This window comes from Gavialis gangeticus, unplaced genomic scaffold (assembly GCF_001723915.1).
Source record: "Gavialis gangeticus isolate Ggan-Ray unplaced genomic scaffold, GavGan_comp1, whole genome shotgun sequence".
NCBI classification, from domain to species: Eukaryota; Metazoa; Chordata; order Crocodylia; family Gavialidae; genus Gavialis; species Gavialis gangeticus.
In genome coordinates this window covers 29,181,742-29,199,550 of record NW_017729001.1, presented here as the reverse complement: position 1 = coordinate 29,199,550, position 17,809 = coordinate 29,181,742, and the positions used below count along the sequence as shown (strand labels likewise).

At 43.9% G+C, this 17,809-nt stretch overlaps 1 protein-coding gene across 1 annotated transcript in view; it reads right to left on the bottom strand.

The window, feature by feature from the left end:
* SVOP (SV2 related protein) overlaps positions 1-17,809 on the bottom strand; it is a 30,506-nt gene that overhangs the window by 1,723 nt on the left and 10,974 nt on the right. The window contains exons 4-15 of the mRNA XM_019507196.1: positions 17,117-17,215; positions 15,312-15,383; positions 14,643-14,767; positions 11,720-11,783; positions 9,933-10,058; positions 8,324-8,452; positions 6,775-6,848; positions 6,453-6,529; positions 4,685-4,792; positions 2,252-2,363; positions 873-954; positions 580-669 (exon numbers count right to left, since the gene is read on the bottom strand). Of these exons, the coding sequence (XP_019362741.1) occupies positions 580-669; positions 873-954; positions 2,252-2,363; positions 4,685-4,792; positions 6,453-6,529; positions 6,775-6,848; positions 8,324-8,452; positions 9,933-10,058; positions 11,720-11,783; positions 14,643-14,767; positions 15,312-15,383; positions 17,117-17,215 (1,158 nt within the window). The remainder of the gene's footprint in view (positions 1-579; positions 670-872; positions 955-2,251; positions 2,364-4,684; positions 4,793-6,452; positions 6,530-6,774; positions 6,849-8,323; positions 8,453-9,932; positions 10,059-11,719; positions 11,784-14,642; positions 14,768-15,311; positions 15,384-17,116; positions 17,216-17,809) is intronic.

The window sequence follows — 17,809 nt, the reverse complement described above, 5'->3', positions numbered from 1 at the left end:
TTCAGGATACTTTGCTCAAGGCTTACATGGGCAAGACACTATTATTACCCTCACTTTAGAGGCAGGAAAATTACCACAAAGTGGATTGCCCAGCCACTGAAAAAGCCGTTGTTGGAGCCAGGGGTTGCTGGCCGTCTCTCAGCCGGCAGACCACCAGGTTAGGCCCTCCCTGTGTGACCACTCAAACAACCAGATGATATGGGGTACAGAAAACAGGTCCCTAGGCCTGAAGTACTGACCCATTTGTCAGTTTCTCACTCTTGCCGTCTCCTTCCTTCTTCAAACTCCTGCTTCTTTTCCCGCATGCACCAAAGAAAATCCCATGGCCGAACCATCCCTGCTTTGGGAAGGGTCAGCTCCGAACCTCCTGGCTCTGATCCACTTGTAACAGGAAGGAGTTTTTAGAGCTCTTCAATCATTTCTGTTCCTTCCTCACAACCTCCCTCTGTAGCAGCTTGCTGGTCTCTGCCCTTCTGAGTCATGGATCTCTCCCTGAAGCATTAGGAGCATTCAATGTAGGCTAATTCTGGCTGTGCTTTGTCCACCACATCCCCAGGCTTGGACAAGAGGGGACTTTACCTGTGCAATAAATGGAGTGATCAGGGCTCCCACTCTGGCCATCCCACTGCACGTACCCAGGCCTAAAGCACGAGTGGCTGTTGGATAAACCTGTTGGATAAAACAGCAGCGCATTAAATCAATGAGGATTTGCACATGTTCTGTCGAGTCGATGCCATTTAGGCAACTATAACAACGTAGTGGACTCAAGAAATGTATACACATCCATGATCAGGAGACGATAGCATTCAGCTTTCCCACACCAGGACCTCACCCCAATTAAAACTTCTCGTTACATAAATGACTACTCTCACCTCAGGAGTGTAAACATAAGCAGCCTGGAAGCCTCCTGAAATGAAAGCCCTTGCGATGAAAAGCAGCACAGTAAGAACATTTCTGAGAGGAGAGAAACAAGAGCAGGGTTTAGGTGGTTCTGAATAGTCTTCCTTTAAACATAGAGGCAAAGAGCAACTTAAAAAAAATATTCCAAATTTTGATAAACAGATTCCTTTTGATTTTATTGACCCTCTCATAGTTTTTAGGTCTTTAGAGCATGATAACGCCTAACATGCTGGACTCGGCAATCACATGGACTGTTCTAAGAGCCTATATTTCAACACACTATTAACAGCTTGTGACCAAGGAAATAAATTCTGTGAACCTGTGGCAGCCTGAAGATGCCTGGCTGAGAACAATATGCACTCTATGGTTGACCTCACACCAATGTGGCCCTGAGCTAGTGCCCCTGGAGCAGAGGTAGTGTAAATGAGTTCAGAACCAGATTCGGGACATGTGAAATGGATACTTTTGGGGAGTTATTTATATAATTTAAGATTTATCCTCAGCCAGAGAGCATGTGAAAATGTCCTAGATGTTCCCCCCATAGGAAACAGTCCAGCAGCAACTAAGGTGCCATTTCTATGGACTGCTGTTCAGGCTTGGAGTGGCCTGGCGAACCCAAGACCAGAATATTCCACAGGACACATCACCTGCAATCAGAAATAGATGTTGTGGAGACCTGAGCCCAGTGCATGCGTGATGGGCTCTTGGGAAACTGGGCCATAGTGGAAACTGCTGGGTGCTACATGCTGCAGGATGCCTGGCCTTGATGGGTTCCTGAGTAGGCCGAAAAGCTGTTCTGTTGAAAGCTGACAGCCAAGGAAGGTTCCACCACTGCAGCAGTTTCCAAGGCAAGACCTTGACTTTGCTGATCAGCACCCATTGCCTTCCATGAGATACTGAGTTTCCATTTCACTACTATGGGCCAAGCTCTGCTGTGAACTGGCATGGGCAGTAGAATGGAAGACAGGGCTGCTGCCATGAGCCTAACCTAGTGTGTCCTCACAGACTCAGGAGAAGGCCAATACAACCCATAACAAAAAGCCAGAGGTACCAGCTTTGCTCTCTGCATCAGCAGCTGAGCCGTGCTGCATCAGGTTAACGCAAAACATTTCTGCAGAGCTGTTTCCCATGTTGCTGTAAATGACTGCCTCCTTCAAAGTATTACGGGGGCAGGATTTCTCTCTGCAAACTTGCCTTATTTTTCCTCTAACTTCTGGGTGGAGAGGAGCCAAACGCTCTCCTGGAATTCTTTTCACAGGTTAACTTGGCCTTTAAAACCATCCCTCTCTCTCTTTCGTCCCATGCAGAAGAGTCAATGGATCTGAGCTTGCTTTCCACTTGGGTTACTTACCTTCCAACACAGATAAATAACAGAAGACTACAGAATGAGAAGACAAAGAAGGACAGAGCCATGGTTTTCTTGCGGCCTATCCGATCAATAATCCATAGGGTCACCAGAACACCTGGAGGGGAACAGACATAGATTGCTCCACTCCTACGAGTTAATTTTGCTACAAAACAAACTAATTCTTTTCCTTCCCGTTAGATCTGTTACTCATCATGCATCCAAGGGTTGAATTAGCTCTTTTTGCTACAGCATAGCTCCAAGAGCACTTACTTAGTTGCTCGCCCACTGTGGTCCCTAAATCCTTCTCAGCATCCCTGCTTTCTGGGATCTAGCCCCCATTCCTGTAGGCATGGCCTGCATTCCCTGTTTTCACGTGTAGAACTTGCACTTGCTGGTATTAAAACACATTTTGCCAGAATGGGCCCAGTTTACTGATTGATTCCAATCCTCCTTTATCTTGCCATGACCTAATCAGTATTTACCAGTCCACTAACCTATGTGGCATTTGCAAATTGCATTAGCAATGATTTTATATTTACTTCCAGATCATTGATGAAATTGTTGCATAGCACTGGCCCTGGTACAAATCTCTGCAGAAGCGCCCCATGTGACAATGATTTCCCATTGACCATAATTTTGGAAATTAGCCAGTTCTTTCATTAAAGTGTGCTTAACTGCTATAGCCTAGTGCTGATTTTTTACGCAGAGTCTCACATGAAATTAAACACTTACAAATGTCCAAGCAAGTTACATTGACGGGATTACCTTTATTAGTCAAACTTGTTGACTCAAAGAATGAATCAGGTTGGTCTGATGTGACCTATTTTTGTTAAACCCAATTAACTGGCATTAATTATATTTCTATTCTTTAATTCTTTATTAATTTAATCTTATCTCATTTATTCCATTATCTTGCCTAGGGCTGCTGTCAAGCTAAGGGGCCTACAGTCACATGCCCTTTCTCAATACTGCATAACATTAGCATTTTTCTTCTGGAATTTCCCTGGCTTTCCAATATTTATTAAAAATTAGCATTAGTGGGCCAGAGATCTCCTCAGTCATCTTTTTTAGGACTCTCTAGTGAAAGATATCTGTGTTCCCTAATTTAAAAATGTTTATCCCTACTGGGTGTTGTTTAACATTCTCCTTGGTTACTAATGGACTGGAAAAAGTACTTAATCAAACTCATGTGATACCAGCACATCATCTTGCTGCTTTTCAAATACAGAAGAGATGTATTTATGGAACACTTCTGCTGTTTTTGCGTCAGTATTAGCTGTTTTACCATAGAGCGAAGGAGCAGCTATGTTACGTGCGTTTCACAGGCAAAAGAGCTGAGAGAATCAGTTCTAGAGTCCTGCCGACACTGACTGTGTTAAAGTGCAACAGCAGTTCTCGGAACAGAACGATGCTGGAGTCTTAACACTGGACTATCCTAATTACACTGAAGGCCAAATTTAGCTGGCAATGAGATTTTTTGAGCCAACAGCTCCTCCTTTATTCTCTTGGCCTCTTTCCAGCTTATCATCAGCTGCATCTTAGCCCTAACCTAAAGGGGAGATGGACTCCCTTGGCTAGCTGCTGAGGTATGCTGCAAAGCAGTACAACCTACATTCACACCCTGGCAAGACTGACATTCCAAGCCTCAGCTAGGCCAAGATTTGGGGTTCTGGCTGTGGCTGGAGACAGGCCTAACAACATTGGTCAGCACCTCCTGAGCCAGCCAGAAAAAGTCTGATTCAGCTGTGCTTGAATAAGCTGATCCTATTTCACCAAAGCAGCTTTTAAAAAGTCAGGGTTTGACAAACTTGCAAGATGTCGCATGATGAGTAGAAAAGCTAGCTCAACACAGCTGCAAGCCATCTGCAAACACCAACGCTGCTTTATTCCATTCCTATATCCCACTGGCTGCAATGGAAATGCGTTCTTTTTTGCGCCAGGGTTGAGTTCACCCCTGAAACATGAATCTAGAGTGGTGATAATATCCAGAGCCTCATATTATACCATTGCAAGTCGACCAGTACTCCAGGAAGTACTTGTACATCTAATAGAACTGTTGCTACCACATGCCACCCATTGTGCATGCTCCATTGTCATGCTGCTTATTTAAATAACTGTGGCCTTAAAAACAACAGCTCTGATGGAGAACAATGCAGTACATGGAAGGGGCTAATAGATGCGAGTCAAACCCTGATCTACTGTAACCAGAATTCTTGAAGAAATCCCTCTGGAAAGCCAAGACCTGGACGAAAGCTCATGCAAATGCCACTGCAACAAAAATTCACTGAGTTATAAAACCCTATTTACTTGTTACCTGAATGCCTGGCATGTGGCTTGAATGGGATCCATAACCAGACAGGCCACTATGGCTTTATGAGGCAGATCCCAGAGACTGGCCTGGCAGCAAACACCCCGTGGCAGGGCACTGGCACTTACCTGGGAACTCTGATAACGTGGTCCAGAGCAGATCTGTGTAGTCTTCCTCTGTCAGATACTCACATGCCAGGCTGCATTTTGCTTTCACTGTTTTCCTTCTACTAGAAACTGTGGGAGGGAAAAGAAGGAACACTTGTGATATTTTAAGTCCTTTCTTCTGTGCGCATCCTCCCTCCTCCTGCTCTACCCTTTTGCCTTTCTGTAGACTTGCTGGTGAAACCAGTGTAGGGTGACGGAGCTGGAATATTCAGCAGCACTGAATAGGTGCAGGTGTATTCTACCTGCATCTGCCTGGAGCATACAACAGAGAGCACACAGCTCCAAGGACCTGTGCTTCTCATATCTGGCCTCCATGAGCAACAGAGTGACGACCTACTCATCAGTGTCATGGTTCTTATTAGCACAGGGCTGTGGTGACCCTCCTCACTGACCTCCTCTGACTTGGTTTCCACTTCTGTTAAACAGGGATATCCATACCTTACCTAAGCCATGGGAGGGCTGTGACAGCAGATCTAACTCATTAGTGAACATAAAGAGCTTTAAGAACCAGGGACAAAAAGGTGCTACTGAAAAGGCAAAGTATTATCATTATTTATTATAGTGCTTGAAACACAAGGAAACCCAAATCCTTCTCCCTCTTCCTGCTATCCTCAAACTCTCTTTATTTATCCTACTTTTTAGAAGAAAATGACCATGTAAGCTGTTCACATGGTTCCATATATACTTCCTAAAGACCTTTGGGTTTACTCTCATCCATTCTCTGCTTAGTGCATTTCAGCGTCCTTGAAATATTAATATGATTTGCAAACATGAATAAATAAAATCATTCTCAGCACCCCAAGCAGGTGACACTCTACCAGTGCAGACTTCTACCTTGGCAGGTTTGTCATTTTTAACAGTGAAATTTTACAAGTGGGGAAAATGAGGCACACAATAGTTAAGTGACTTGCTCGGTGTCCTATGGAGAGCAGATGATAGAGTTAGCAGAAGAAGTCAAAAGTTCTGTTTCCCAAGCCCGCAGTCTGATTTCTGGACCCCTGGTTTCTCCATACAAAGATCTTTGCAAGATGCATGCACTTTTTGGGAGCTAGCTGAAGTTTTCTGTCTTCAACTGCCACCAGGCTGCCAGATCAGCCCAGCATCTGTATTCTTACTCATCCCCTTCATATAACTTCCTAGCCTCTGTGCTGCTCCCCCTAATTCAGTGTATTCTGAATAGATTAATGCCTTCCCCAAAGAAATCTGATTTTGAAAGGGCCTCAAGGATCTTCTTGATGCAGTTGACACATTTCTCAAACAGGAACACAACAAACAAAGTTGCCCTATTTTTAAATGATGCCTTCCCCTCCCACAGCTCTTTATATGTCAAGCACCCGGGAGCCAAATGACAGGTAAAATTTCCTCTACTTCAACCGTAATTAGGCCTGAGAGTGCCACACTGGAACGGTGACCTTTCCAGAATCACATGGCACTCGGGAAGGAGAAGCACTTGTCCCTAATCAGTCTGCTTTGCAGGTTGCACTGCTGTTTTCACAACTCAGGCCAAGGCAGGCCTTTCCCCAGCCACTGCTGAACCCCGAGGTGTCAAACACAGAAAAGGGATGAGCAGTTAAAATAAGCAAGCTTTAACAAGCTTTCCTTGGCTGCATGCTGGAAGTCATGATCATTCTCAAGCCATCAGCAGGAGCTGGCTCAATACAAGGAGCCACACATTCTCTTTCTCATTTACAAGGGCATATTTAGAAAGAAGAGAAGGGCTGGTACTCACTGCTGCAGACGTCTCCTGCTTGAAAGAGTTCTGTAGTTAATAAAACTAACCCATAATAAGAGAAGGCATTGGAAAACCTGCACAGAAGGAAATGAGAGGGGAAGTCTCAACTGGTCAGACAAACCATAATCAATATAAAATCACAATGGGATCTGCAGTGTGAGGTCTTCCATTGCTTGGAAGTGAATAGGTGGTTTAGAAAAATCACAAATCAATACAGCTTTTTGAGGGTTTGTTGTATTTCAGTGAGGTTGCAAACGCACTCATCCAAAAACACATAGATCCACTATGCTGGCACAGTGCCATTTAAATCTCCTCTTACCATATAAACCAAAGCAACAATGTTGTCCGCCGAAATTGGGGTGTGAAAAGGTCCCTCATTTTCCCTCGGTCCTCCTGTTTTGAAACAAATTAAAATGCAGCTGTTTGATTCGGTAAGGATTTCAAGTTCATGCGATGCTATAAGAAATCAGAGGGCACTAGACTGTTTGGAATCACAGTACATCCACTCTCCCGGGTACTGCCTGATACATCTACAGACACTCAGCCCCTGTGGAGGCCACCGGAGCTTTAGGAGCAGTGCAAAGAAGCCACCATCTATCTAGTTAGGGCTGCCAAGGTAAAAATGCCTCTGCTGGGGGGGTGTAAAGTCATCAGAGCTGGCTCATACACGAGCCACTGTGCTCCAGCACAGGGGAGGACAGAAATGCATTAGCAGGGAGGTGGAGCTGGGGGTAGGAAGAGGGAGGGCTCCACTGTACTGAACTATGCAGCTGGTGTCTGATCCATTAGGCACCACAGCCAGCTGTGGTAAATTTGAACAGCCCTAGGCGGCTCTAATTTAGGCTGGGCCCAAGGCCAGGGCAGTTGGAGAATCAAGGAGCTGAAAGATGAGCCCTGACAGCTCAGCTCCCCCTTCCCCTGGAGCTGTGTGGATTTGAGAGGAGCAGAGCATCTGGGTCACAAGCTTGTGGTTTAGCAAAAACCATTTCCCAACCCCACCCTGAAAACCAAGCCTCCCAGCTAAGCAAAGTGTTTTTGCATGGCACAACAGGAGGATTCTGGCTGGGCCAAACATTTCTAAGGGGTATCAAAGCAAAGCTTGCCTGGGCAGAGCTCCCAGTCCTCACCAATTCCGAGCCCTAAGGAAACCCAACCTGGGGCTTGTCTATGGTGTGCCCTGAAATTCCCTCAAGGCCACTGGCCAGCTCTACACAACTCTTTGGGCTCAATTCCATTGTCCTTGTCTGGGCAGGACTCAGTCATATATATGCCATGCTAGTCAGCTTTATTATTTTCAGTTCTTATGCTGCTTTGGTTTTGTACCAGCCAGACACACCCATTTCCTAGACTGATCTGGGTGCTGAAAATGGATATTTTGCCCCCTGACCAAATACAGGCTAAAAAGGTAATAAGTCCAATACAACATCTGTTGAAACTGGCTCTGGCTATGAATCACATCCACAGTTTGTGGGGACATTTAGGGGTTTGAGCCTCCATTACAGGCATAGGGGCTAGCTGCAAAGGTATGATCCAGCCTGAGAGCCAAAACTACATGGCTCTCCAGTGTCCAGATATGGGACCTCTGGTACTGTCACAGCCCAATTCTTATTTTCACTAAGCCCTGAAGGGAATGAAAATGTCACTAATGCCCACTTTACAGCTCCCCTCAGACTGCCAGAGTCTTTAGTGGAAATGGGAATGAGCACTTGATTTAAACCACTATTAATTAAACACATGCAATCCCTCCTCATTATTGTTTATTACTAGCTGGGATGCCAAAATTAAACATTACACAGATTAATATATGTGAGAGTAGCACAGTTGCTATTATATCTTGTAACATTAGTATGCCTTTTATCTGTACTCACCTGCCTGGAAATGATTAGTTTTCCCAGAGGCATTGGAGCTCCGTTTTCAGTTGCTATTCGCTTTAAAGTGGCAATAGCTTTTTCTTGGTTTCCTGATAGGACATCATATCTGGCACTTTCTGGCAGCCACTAGAGAGCAGAGTGGATGTCAAAGACAAGACAATAAAATGACTGGACGGGTTCTATGACCCAAGCTCACACGAATACTAGAATGGACCTGTAATAATTGACAGAACTGTTTTTCTACCTATGGATACCAGGTTCTCCAAAGGGCTTTCCAAGACTCCAAAGTATTTCTTTCACCATAATCTCAAGTCTCTCTCACAAGAGGCCTCTTCCAATTGTCTACTTTACACTGTCAAAAGAGATGACTAGGTCTTTGCAGTGTCTTGGTATTTTCACACCAGGATTAATAAAACACTTAGTGAAGTTACCGGGAGTCTCAAGACATTCTAAATGTGTACTTATAAAGTTTTTTAAAAATAAGATTTCAATACCTTCATAGTTATCTGGAGGCATTCCTGAAAAACAATGGCAATAGCTAAGGAAAAATACCAAACAATCAATCAATTATGCCCAAACAGGACATAAACACAGCTTAGAAAACTCTTTTTAAGTTGTGTTTCAGTAGGACACATCTACATAAGAAGTTCACTGCACAGTTGACTAATTAGCTGCGCAGTAAATTTCTTGGCATCTACATGTGCACCCCTATTAGGCTAGAGTAAACTAATTTACTCCACAGCAGGATAGTACTTGTAAAAACTCTGCAGCAGCACATGTGTGCTGCATAGGGGCTGCCTACCAGCTAGCTCTGCACTGAAGTACCCTCATACCCCAGCCAGCCTGTCCGCGGCATGTTGAGTTGGAGGGAGCAGCCCTGGGCTGGTAGGCTGGCCCCACCCCCAGAGCCTTCTGCCAGCCAAGGTTGCTCCAACCCAGCTCAACATGGTGCAATCCCAGGTACATGTGTAAATACGTGCCCAGAAGCAATAAACTCCAGTGCGATAAAGATAATCACCAGTGTTTACTGAAGTTAATTAATATGCACGTGTAGACATGTCCACATGCTGCTTTGACATACACATTTACCTAACAGCATACAGCAGGTCAGGTGAACACCAATTACATGAATCTGATAGAGTTTGAGCTGTAGAGATGTTGTATGAAGCAATCACATGAACGCTGAAGGGGCGTTTTAATGAACAACAGATTAAACAGAATTTCTGACTTGCAGTTAAATTATTCGAGTCCTGAGAAGAACCAGAAAAGTAGCAATTAATAAGAGCAAAAGGTTGATTCCACTGAATTCAACTGAAACTGGAGCAGGATGCTGGGAAGAGGAGTCCCATTCTGAATGTGGTTTCACAAAACCCCAACCATTAATCGCTGTCCAGCAAGATATCGGGTAACAAGCATTACCTCATAACCCTTTGGGAAGGCTGTTACTAGCTCCCTGTTGAAAAAGCAGCATTTTTATCCTTATTTCAGATGTACTAACAGAGTGCCATCAGGATACTCAGTGCTGTCATGATTCAATTCAGTTGGACTGCATTTTTAGAGTGGCTCATTAAATGTACTGCACATTTATCTTGTAAAGAATACCTACAAAACATAAGATGGCGAACAGCAAGAGTGGGAGAGCAGAAAGAATGAGCAGCCAGCGCCAACCAAGGGTGGGCATCACAAACACAGCAAGGAGAACTTCAAAGACAGTTCCAAGGGCCCAAAAGACCTGCCAAAGCAATAAAGGAAATAGTCACAAAAGGGATGAGACAATATGGGACTGCATGATTACAGCATGGGAACCAAACAGAGAAGAAGCATCTCTGTGAATGTATTCTTCCTCCTGCTGTTCCAAAGAGTGCAATGCAGGGAGTGACAGTGAGACAAATACCTGGGACAAATGAATATGAATGCAAAGAAAAATCCAGATGTTTATGAAAAGGATTTTCCTTTTGCTGCAAACACTGAGTTCTGAAAACTTAGCTCCAGCATTTTCTAGAAAACCTTGCTTAAAACACCTGAACCCTCTCAAATGGTTTCCATGTGAAGGGACATTCTTTGTTACTCACAGTGGAGGTTTCCTACAGTTATGGTTCAACCTTCAACAAGGTCACTCAGCTGATTCCATTTGTTAGAGCAGAATTGCAGAAAGTAATGAAGAGTCACAGTTAATTGACAGTTCATGAGCCAAATTCAGTTCTGATTTACAGATGCAGCCTCACTGATCCCACTAACTGAATTTGGACTCCAGTATTTTACACTGAATGCAGTTTCATCAGATCAGGAACAAACTCCTTAAGATTCAGACGATTAAACGAGGATTCTGGGTTCTCCCTGCCTTGGCAGGATAAAATAGCTTAAGGAAAAAGATCATTAAAGTGTGCAATTCCTATGACTTATAGTGCAATCGGAGCTCCATCCCATTCTCCTTATACAGGATAAACAATAAAAGTCAACAGGTGAGTGCTTGGTCTGCATCTGGAAGATGGAATTGAGCCTCTTACTAGGGAGGCTGAAGCTGGCACACTGTCACGGATCCCACCAAGGCCAATCTAACATTTTCTCTCCTTCCACTTAGAAGTTCGAACTAGTTTCCTATAAACTCTTTATTCAACCCTTAGAATGAACTTCTGACCTCCCTGGGGGAATCACATGGACCCCAAGGCTAGCTAAGTCAAGAGAGAAAATATGAAAGTAATTTGTCTACTGCCCTCTGATTAGTTGAAATGAATTCTAGGCTGAAATTCTCTGAGACGATTCATTTTGTATTTTCAAGGGATATGAATTCAGGGAAGATATGATTTCACTGGGACAGCCTGTTGAGTATGGAGCAAGTAATGGCACAGCTCTCCCCTTCACAGTAACACTTGTCTGGCTTCAATCATCCATGAAGCAACCGCACATTTTTCTTTTTACATGTTGACTCTTAATGGGCCAAGTTCTGCTCTCATTGACTTTTGTATAGTTTTGGTTTAAGTTCAGAGAGCTGAATACAGCCCCATACTCTTTCTACCTGGTTGTGAAATGTTTAAATAGAGGAATAACGAGGAATAATGGCCATAAGTTGACCAAGAGTAGATTCAGGCTAGACATCAGGAGGCGCTACTTCACAGTCCGGGCGGCTAGGATCTGGAACCAACTTTCAAGGGAAGTGGTGCTCGCTTATACCCTGGAGGTCTTCAAAAGGAGGCTAGACAATCACCTGGCCAGGGTCGTTTGACCCCAGCATTCTTTCCTGCCCAGGGTAGAGGGTCAGACTTGATGATCTGCTCAGGTCCCTTCCGACCCTACCTACTATGAAACTATGAAACAATCAGTGGGATTGAACAGATATAACTGAAAGCAGAATTTAGGCCTCTGCCTCTATGGACTATACACACACGTGCTCACCTCTATCAATAAAATGCATTTTGCTCTGGCTTTCATGGGAAGGAATTCAGCATACAAGGTTACCCTGCACAGGAATATTGAGAAAACAGTCATGTTAGCACATAGAGGTATATTGAGACATTTAATTTATTGAGACATTTAATTTATTTCCTATTAGAGCTGCCAAACACCATAGTAACAACATAAAACCCCTTCCCCACCCACACAGCCAGCAGTGTGATAGGCACAGGTCAGCTTCTCCTATCAGTTACACCAGAACAATGCCATGTACTTCAGTAGGGATTTTGCCATTGTAACAGAACATATGATCTGCTCCTTTCTGTAGCAATGTAACCTCATACTCAAGAAAATGAACACAATCAACCTTTGATGTGAATTTGCTCAAAAACCAGGGCACTCAAACTCCATTTTCAGTGTGGTCCACAGGATTCAGTGCATAACCTGAATAACTTTGGGGGAAGGTATTTCTCCTGGGTGTAACAGCTAGCTAAAAGGATTTCACACTGGGCCACTCTACGTTTTCATCCACCAAGAGATGGATACTTTAAGGCTGCAATTGTTATTGCTCATATAAAATCATTTGCATTCTTTTATTAAGCAGGAATTTTAGAAATATCCTAGCTTGCTCTGTGGAGTCTTTGTTCCCTCGTTGTGCCAACGGGCAGTATTTGCTCTGTTTCCTGAGGATTAACGCAAGGGACACTAGTCAATCAAAGATATTTTTTCATCTGTGTCAAACCATCTGATAGGACTTTTGTGCTCTTGCTGTATTTGCATTCCATCCACTTGTCCTGTTTCTGCTTTTGATGCTCCTTAAGGGCCAAATAACGCTGCCTTTGAAGTCCGTGGCAAAACTCTCGCTGACGTCAGGAATGCCAGAGTAAGTTCTGAGCGGCTTCCCAGAGCTCAGCTCATTGGGGGATAGAGTTGCAAACAGCATCACATTAAATCAGCAATTAAAAACAGGGAGAAATGGAGCTACATGTAATAGGATGCAGAGAATTCCCACATATATGGCACCAGAGGACAGAAAGTGATTGCTTTTGTATGTAGGCTGTTGCCTTTCTTTTACGGGAGTGTTCTGCACCTCCAGCTTTGGGATCTGAGGATGCTGTCAACATGAATAATCTTACCCAGCATCACACAATATTGCATGGATGATTCTCAAGGGAAGCCACAGGTTCTCAAGTGCAGCTGAAGGGGTTTCTGCAGTAACAGGTTTCCATCACACAGTACGTTATTTTAAATAGCATCTCTCATAGAAACTCTGTCCCCAAGTCCATTACAAAACAAAATAATACAATTACAAAGATAGCTAAATGACTCTACCGAAATTCCACCACTAAAAGAAAAAGGCTATAGCCTGCTCAAGAATAATAAAAAGGTGGTTCTTTCTGCTGTCTTACATATATTTGTCTTTTTGCCAATGGGACCATTCTTTAAGGATAAACAGAAACCATTCCTAACTCTGTAACTGGCTCTCTTTGTGCACCTGGATAAAACAGATAGCCTGTCTGTAAAATGCAAGAACCTAGGCATACCTGCGCAGTGAAATAAAATAAAATCAATAAATGATTACAGTTCAAAATATTAACAAGTCTCATGCTTTGCTTCAATTGTTCTCCAGCCCCCTGCTAGTAACGGTCCTTGGGGACTGCATGGCAAGATCCGGCTCACAGTTAATAAGTACACAACAGACTGATGGCTTTCCCAGCATAGGCACCTATTGCATTCACATCTAGTGTTCAGGGACAGCAATGAAAGCAAATTAATAATAGTACCAGAGCTGAGGCCCCTTTATCTGGATTTGTAAGAACAGCACTAGGAACACCGCAAGCCAGGACAGGATATTGGCTTGCCTCAGAAACAGGTCCAAGAGCCATCAATCAGAGTCGGGCTCCTCTTGTACTGAAATCGCACCTCGGTAGGGCACGGCATCAATTATTCATTAGAATAAATGGCTGAGGGGAGAGTGCATGGCTCTGCTCCTCCCTTTCCATTTACATTGAAAAGCCTGCAGCCAGGCGATTCCCGTGACTTCAATCACATCATGGAATGTCGTCTCGCTTCTTTGTTTGGCCCAGGGTGAGCCTAATCCATGGAAACAGACAAACCATTCTAGGTCTGAGACTCTCTGGAGCTAGCGTGCCACTCTGTACCCATTTCACAGATGAGGCTTGGAAAATCTGAAGTTTCACAAAACACAAGGGGGTTGTGGCTCAGCCCTTCCTCTGATTATTAGCTTTGATATTCTGATATGGTATTGTCACAACTCATTGTCATCACTTACACACTCCTCCCTAGGAAAGAATATGGAAATGCAATGGCAATGCATTGCTCCCAGGCTATATTATGCCTTGCTGAAAGTTTTACACTATCTATTCTCCCCTTTCTGCTTTTGTAATGGTGGAGTGCTTGTGCTTTCTACCTTCACCCCGTGTCCCAGATACTTGGAGGGATAGAGAAGGATCCTGCCCATTCTGCTCCGTCTGTGTGTGGTCAACAGATTTCCAGAGATTATCACTCCAGGTTAGAGCAGCAAAGTAAGTGCCAATTAAACCTGCAGACCATATCAGAACCTCCTGCTCTAGATGTACAAGACTGAATCACAGTGGCATGTTAATTTAGCAGAGGGAAACCCAATAATAGGGGGAGCCTGTAACCCTCCTGATCACACTGAATTCAGGGGCACAGTTTATTCATAAAGAAGGAGGTACAAGTCCCTGGGGAGTTTAGTTACCTCCTCAAAGAAATACGATATTTCAAAAACCTTTGTTCATTTTAATATATCAGGACCAATATCTTTTTATGAACGTGGCTTCAGAGGGCATTAACAGAGCAACAGACAGAATTCTATGTCAGCTTCTCTTTCAACACAGAAAAAACTGGAAAAGAAAATTTTAAAACATGAATATTTACTTACGACTGAGGCACTCCTCCAATCCCAAAGCCCACCAGTCCCCTGAGCACAAGGATCCAGCTGTACACTGGTGCAAAACCACTGAGAATCCCATAATACAGGGTCCATAGCACACTGATCTTCAGGCCCTGTATTTAACCAACGAGCAGAAAAAGGATTATGCGGTAACATAAGTTAATGAGATAAAGACTGAAACTTAGAGTTCACAGCTCAGACAGCCTATGACATCCAAGAAGCTTGGGAAGCTCCTATAGGTTCCCAAGCTCCTATTAGCTTGGGAACCATGTGTTTCACAAAGCCAGGCCAAAATTTGTCAAAGGGCACTGGAGAGCTGCACTTGGGATTATGGCATGCAGGTGCTCTTCACCAAGTTGCAATCCCTGTGGTTTGCACAAACAAATACATATTGTGTGTGCGCAACACAGGCAGTCACCACATGCTTAAGTGCCTTGCTGTACCAGTGCCCAGAATTTCATAGGGACTCTCATGGAAGAAAAATATGCTTCACTTTGCAACATGGCCAGACAGATCCACTTCACTACTCTCTATTTTTCTCACTCTTATTTACTGCAGCCCTGTTGACTGCAGTGGGGTAGCATGGTATGGACTCAAGCAGAGTGTCCTAAAACAACAATATGACAGAATATACTCTTGTAAAAGGGGGACGCTTACTGTTTTTCTGCCGTACTGGTCTGACATGTTCCCCCAGAGCGTGGAGCTCGACATCATCCCCACAAACACTACCTGTGGAACAGAAGCAAGTTTTCCTCTTAACAGGAGGCATCAACAGAGAGTCAGGTAAGAGCAGAGAAAAGAAAATGGTGCAACTCTGCAATCAGACCAGAAAATCCAAACCCTCATTGTTACCAATGACTATTGCTGGGTGCCTGGGGCACAGCTCATCTGGGAAGAGATTATTAAAGGATATACACACAGTGAGATTGCTCAGCACTACCTCAAAATTTCCCTCCCATTGAGAGCCCTGGGAGTTTTTCTAGTGACTTCACTAGGATCAGTTAGATCAGTGCCAAGTCCTTTTTTTTTTTTTAAATCCCACCTATATATTTCTGATAAACTAAAAAATATGACATAGTGGCTGGGTAGTGCAAGCTGCTAATAAACTTAAGGTCTTTAAGGCCTTGCCTTAAGAGAGCATCTGCAGAAAGGGCATCCTGGGATCCTAGGCATCTAGAGATCAGGCCTGCAAGGTATGAAGCCCCCTAGCTTCTATAGGGAAGCCAGTTGTTTGAAGGCAACCATATGCCTAAGTTCTTTACACGATCAGTACCTTGCAAGCTATAGCTCCTCTGGGTATGAGCCCCAGCTCATCTCTAGCCTCTGACTGACAGTTTCACCAGGCAGCTGAGTGAGGTTTGGTTTCACTGGCAAAAATAGTGTCATTCATTGAAGGCCAGATTAGATTTTACAATTCTGGAGGAGTCGGTAAGAAGATTAAAATGTTGAAACAATCTGTACCCATCCCAGAAAAGAAAGATAGGGGCTGAAATCCTGCCCCATTCATGCCATTTACCAGATTCCCAGCTTTACCCATGGGCCAGACCTTGAGGTCTTTGCTCAGTCAAAAGTCAGTGAGAATTTTGTCTGAGAAAGAAATGTGAACCTAAGCAACACATGGTGTCAGAGAGGGTGCTCACTTCTGAAAGGCACAAAGGTATCAGCTTCTATCTCATACCGATTGCTACTCCACCCCCTGTTCATTCTGAGCTAAAACTGTACTGTGCTGAGGCACTGGGCTTTTATTGGGTTTGATTTCAGCTGGAGCAGAGGCAGGCAGTTTAAACTGACTTTTTGGTTTAAAAGCATATTAGTGTGTCTACAAATGTGTGCAATCATGCTGTGGCCCAAAAATGTCATCAAAGTCCACTGGAGATAAAAAGGCAGGGGTTGGAGTTAACCTACATGCCACACAGCAGCAAAATATATAAGTAAAAGGTAGTCACCTAGTCGTATCCCAAGACCAGTTTTCTCCTCCCCAAGCCCACCTGCATTCCTGCAGGGTTAATCTGTGAGGGCTCCACTGCCAGGCACCATTTTGCTTGAACAGCAAAATCCCACTCTAGTCCAGGGCTCCCAATCCTGGTATGGGCAAAGGAGTTTAAACTTTCCTGAGATAGTGAGAGAGAAGGCATCCTGGAAAAGTTGCCATAGTTATGAAACTTTGTGCGAGTAGGGTCGGAAGCCCAAGTTCATAATGAACCTGTGGAAGTTTGCAAGACTGGCTGCAAATTGCATGAAACTTGACATCCAAAACATGCCATGATCCAGGCTATGTTTATTTTCTTCAGACTCTGGCTTTTAAAGAAAGGCTTCCATACCCCTGTAAGACAACATCAGAGTTGTTTCCAGTCTGCAAAGCCCATGAGCAGATTTTACATGGAGATAGAAACCATCATGTCTGAATAGCAACGAGTGGGAACACCTTACAGAATACAGGAGCTGTCAGCTATTTTTCCTACCGATGTGAGTAATGCAACCTGCCAGCTTGGTAATCGCCACTCACAATGAAGCTGAGGAGCTAGGATACTTAGAATCATCATTTCCATAGCATCTGCCATCTAGAAGGGCAAGAAAGAAAAAATAAATGACTGCTGAGAAATCAGGTTGACATAACATAAGATTGCTTATCTCTTTGAAGGTAACCTTGCCCTGATGAGGCTATTCTGACCATGGAGGCAAAACAAGGCAACCCTGTATGAAAGGTACTGCAGGTTTGCACAGTGCAGTGGAAAACAGCAATATATCTTCAGAGCACTTAAGTTGGGTAGGGACATAAGCACTTCCAAACTCATTCCCTAGATACAAGGCACAGTGCTGGAAGTGTTGCAATGTAGGCACTCAGGCTACAAGATTGCAGAATTCTTACTAACGCTAAGAAAAAAAAAACTAAGCAGGTAGGATTCAAAGGGCCAAATTTAAGAGTGATGCAGTTTGGTGATGGTGAAAGTTTCAGGGAGTCTGTTTAGCTCTTCTTTTCTAGCTACTTAGTATACGGTTTGTATCAGCATTAGACTCCCAAATACAAGCATTCATTCATGCCACATAACTTATATACCTCTTTATACATCACCCACAAATTTGGTTCATGTACATTAAGACATCTGTGGGCCACATTCTCCTTCAGTTACTGAACCAGGACAGACTGTAATCCA